This window comes from Protobothrops mucrosquamatus, unplaced genomic scaffold, assembly GCF_001527695.2.
Source record: "Protobothrops mucrosquamatus isolate PMUCROS unplaced genomic scaffold, P.Mucros_1.0 scaffold1574, whole genome shotgun sequence".
Classification (NCBI taxonomy): domain Eukaryota; kingdom Metazoa; phylum Chordata; class Lepidosauria; order Squamata; family Viperidae; genus Protobothrops; species Protobothrops mucrosquamatus.
The window spans coordinates 19223-22894 of NW_015387738.1; the positions used below are offsets into that span (position 1 = coordinate 19223).

The 3672-nt window shown below is 39.5% G+C and overlaps 1 protein-coding gene across 1 annotated transcript in view; it reads left to right on the forward strand.

The window, feature by feature from the left end:
* THBS2 (thrombospondin 2) overlaps positions 1 to 3672 on the forward strand; it is a gene marked incomplete at its 5' end in the record, with an annotated part of 30451 nt that overhangs the window by 18977 nt on the left and 7802 nt on the right. Inside the window, 2 exons of the mRNA XM_015822454.1 lie at positions 1275 to 1502; positions 3246 to 3517. Of these exons, the coding sequence (XP_015677940.1) occupies positions 1275 to 1502; positions 3246 to 3517 (500 nt within the window). The remainder of the gene's footprint in view (positions 1 to 1274; positions 1503 to 3245; positions 3518 to 3672) is intronic.

Consider the following 3672-nt stretch of genomic DNA (forward strand, 5'->3'; position numbering starts at 1 on the left):
TCCCTTCGGCCAGTCCGCTCCCACAGAGAGGGCCTCCTTAGAGTGCCGTCGGCCAGACAATGCCGGCTGGCGACCCCCAGGGGGAGAGCCTTCTCTGTGGCAGCTCCTGCCCTCTGGAATGACCTACCCCCCGACCTACGCACAGTTGCGGACCTGCGCCTTTTTCACCGAGCCCTGAAGGCCCATCTATTCCGTGCGGCCGGCCTGGCGTAGCTTGATTATGTTTCAGTGGGGGTTTTTTTTACGGGTGTGTTTTTAGAACAGGCCCGTTATTTAATTCGATTTTAAAACAAACTATTTATTACCATGGTTTTTAGTATCGCCTGTTCACCGCCCTGAGTCCCGCCCTGAGTCCCGCAAGGGAGATAGAGCGGTATATAAATTTAATAAATAAATAAATAAATAAATAAAAATCTTGCAAAGTTGGAATTGATTGATTGAACTTTTTAGTCCCACCCAGTCTGCCATTACCACAGCAGCCATGCCCACCCAATGGGCCACACCCACCAGGCACTCGACGATGCATAAGTGGGTTTTGGGTTGCAGTTTGGGCACTCAGTCTCTAAAAGGTTCGCCATCACTGACATAAACTGTGCTCCTGTTGGGTAATTGTTTTCTAATGCTAGTTAATTGTACTCCTTCGTTCAATAAAAGTATTTAAGTAAGTTATGAATGGTCATCTGTTAAATTTGCAATACCTCTGTACTTTATTGTTAATCCTGCATAATGGACTGTGCATTAGATTATTTCCAACATCTGTCTTAATTCTATAATTTTCTGAATATGGATTTTAATTGAATCCTAAGATATTATAGCATCTTTCACTCCCTGTCCTGTGCATGTCAGAGGCACCATTTAAGGCACTTCCAGGTTGAAAGGATTAGCTGGTGGCATCACCGTGTGTGTGGGAAGCCCATGGGGGCTCCTTTTATGTCCCCATCAAGGTGCTGGATTGAATGACAGGAGCTCACCCTGTCACGCAGCAGCTCTGGATTTGAACACTGGCTTGCTAGCCTCTAACCCAGTGTCCTAATCATTTGAGCCACTGCACTTATTGAGTAAAGATGATTCTGATATTATTTTAACATAGTAATTGTTCACCGATAAACATTCACTAGTAATTTTTTTATTTTTAGGAGTAGTACAGCTGTTGAATTGTTGCACTGTATTATTCAGTACTAATTAGCATTTAATGTATAATGTAAACATCCACAATTTCTCATACAGAAAAAAAGTTATTATTATGTGTGTTTTTAAAAATTTGTATGATTCAGGGGATGGCCGAGGTGACATCTGCAAAGATGATTTTGACAATGATAGTATCCCAGATATTTTTGATGCGTGCCCTGAAAATGATGCCATTAGTGAAACAGATTTCAGAAAGTTTCAAATGGTACCCCTGGATCCTAAAGGAACAGCTCAGATTGATCCAAACTGGGTAATTCGCCATCAGGGCAAGGAACTGGTTCAGACTGCTAATTCAGATCCTGGCATAGCTGTTGGTAAGTATTAGAATCCCTTCTGAGTGAACTATATTCAGAATAATAACAGTTGACCACAACTGTTATTTATTCATAAGGGTCTCCAAGTACCCTGTGGCATTTTTAGATTTTGAGACCATGCATTGGTATTCTGTATTCGCCATAAAAGAGATTAGATTATTCTATCCCAGATTATCTCATTTTTTCAGTCAGGACTAAAATGGTAAAGAATTTAAGGCTAATATCATGTAGCTATTTACCTGAGATTCATAATTACTATAGTAACTCCCTATAGACATATATAAGATTGTAGAGTGAATTGTGCAATTCCTAGTAGCCATGCTGTGAATTGATAGAACAACAAATAGCATTTATAAAACCCTATTTATAATAGTATTTATGAAACCCTTTATAAAACCCTAGTGAGACCACACTGGAATACTGCAACCAATTTTGGTCACCATACTACAAAAAAGATGTTGAGATCTTAGAAAAAATTCAGAGAAGAGCAACTAAGATGATCCAAGGCCTGGAGACTTAAACATATGAAGAACAGTTGCAGGACTTGGGTTTGGCTAGTCTAAAGAAAAGAAGAAATAGGGGTGACATGATAGTATTCCAGTATTTGAGAGGCTGCCACAAAGAAGATGGGTTCAAATTATTCTCCAAAGCACCAGAGGGAAAGACGAGAAACAATGGTTGGAAATTGATCCAAGAGAGAAGCAACCTGGAATTAAAGAGAAAGTTCCTAACAGTGAGGACAATTAACCAGTGGAACAGCTTGCCTTCAGAAATCATGGGTACTCCATCACTGGAGATTTTTAAGAAGAGACTGGACAGTCACTTGTCTGAGATAGTATAGGCTCTCCATCTTGAGCAGGGGACTGGACTAGAAGACCTCCAAGGTCCCTTCCAGTTCTATTCTATTCTATTCTATTCTATTCTATTCTATTCTATTCTATTCTATTCTATTCTATTCTATTCTCCCAGCTGATCTTAATCCATGGGCTGGATTGCCATTTATGGCAGTAATAATTTAAATGCTGAAAAATCATTTGGGCTTTTATGGATTAATATCAATGTCAACAGGACCTGGTATCTTGCAGACAGCCAGAATTTAAGGATCAGCGACCTATTCAGTGCCACCATGAGGCACTCTGTTTCCTTCAGCAGCAGCTTCAGCTTCTAGACCATTTTTGAGGACAGTTGCACATAGCACACCAGTAGGCCAAAATATGAAGGTTGTTGCCTTCTCCAAACATCTACAGATGTTTCACACTAAAGCAAGTATGATAATTAAATCAAGGGAAAGGATAAGGAAAGAGGAAAGCCAAGAACCAAAATACTAAAATGGAAGACTAATAATCTGAGGGGCTGCATTTCAATCTGCCTTTATTTTGATATTCTGGAAGGCCCATTATGTGACCAGGCCTTGGCCTCCCAGGGAGCCAAAAACATGGCTAGGTAACTCCATTATTGAGGGAGCCATTTTTAAAGTCTCACTTTACTTTGATTGTTTTGGTTTTTTTTAAAATATTCATTACTACGGCTTTTTATATTTGTATTCAATGTTTTTATACTTTTTAATATATTGTGCACCGCTCAGACTCACCTTCAATAATGAATGGGCGGCTATATTAATTTGATAAATAAATAATATTGACTTGAATTCTAAAACAAATGAACGTATCACACTAAATAGTTTTGACAATAGATAGTGAAATTAAAACAATACCTCAGCATTTCTTTCCCATCCTTCTTCAGGCTATGATGAATTCAGTTCTGTTGACTTCAGTGGCACATTCTATGTCAACACAGACCGAGATGATGATTATGCTGGATTTGTCTTTGGTTACCAATCCAGTAGTCGCTTCTATGTCTTAATGTGGAAGCAAGTGACTCAGACATACTGGGAAGATAAGCCAACCAGAGCTTATGGATACTCAGGGGTGTCCCTTAAGGTGGTGAATTCTACAACTGGTACTGGTGAACATTTGAGAAATGCTCTTTGGCACACAGGAAATACGCTTGGACAGGTAAGTAGTTGAAAAGTCCCCTCACCAATATATGTTCATTCTAACCTGCCTCGTGTCTATTTTAATTATAAGTGGCCTCAGGGTTTAAAAACATAACTGAAAAGTCAGGGTATAGCACACACGTCAAGACTAACTTTTCATGTAGGTTTAAGCAG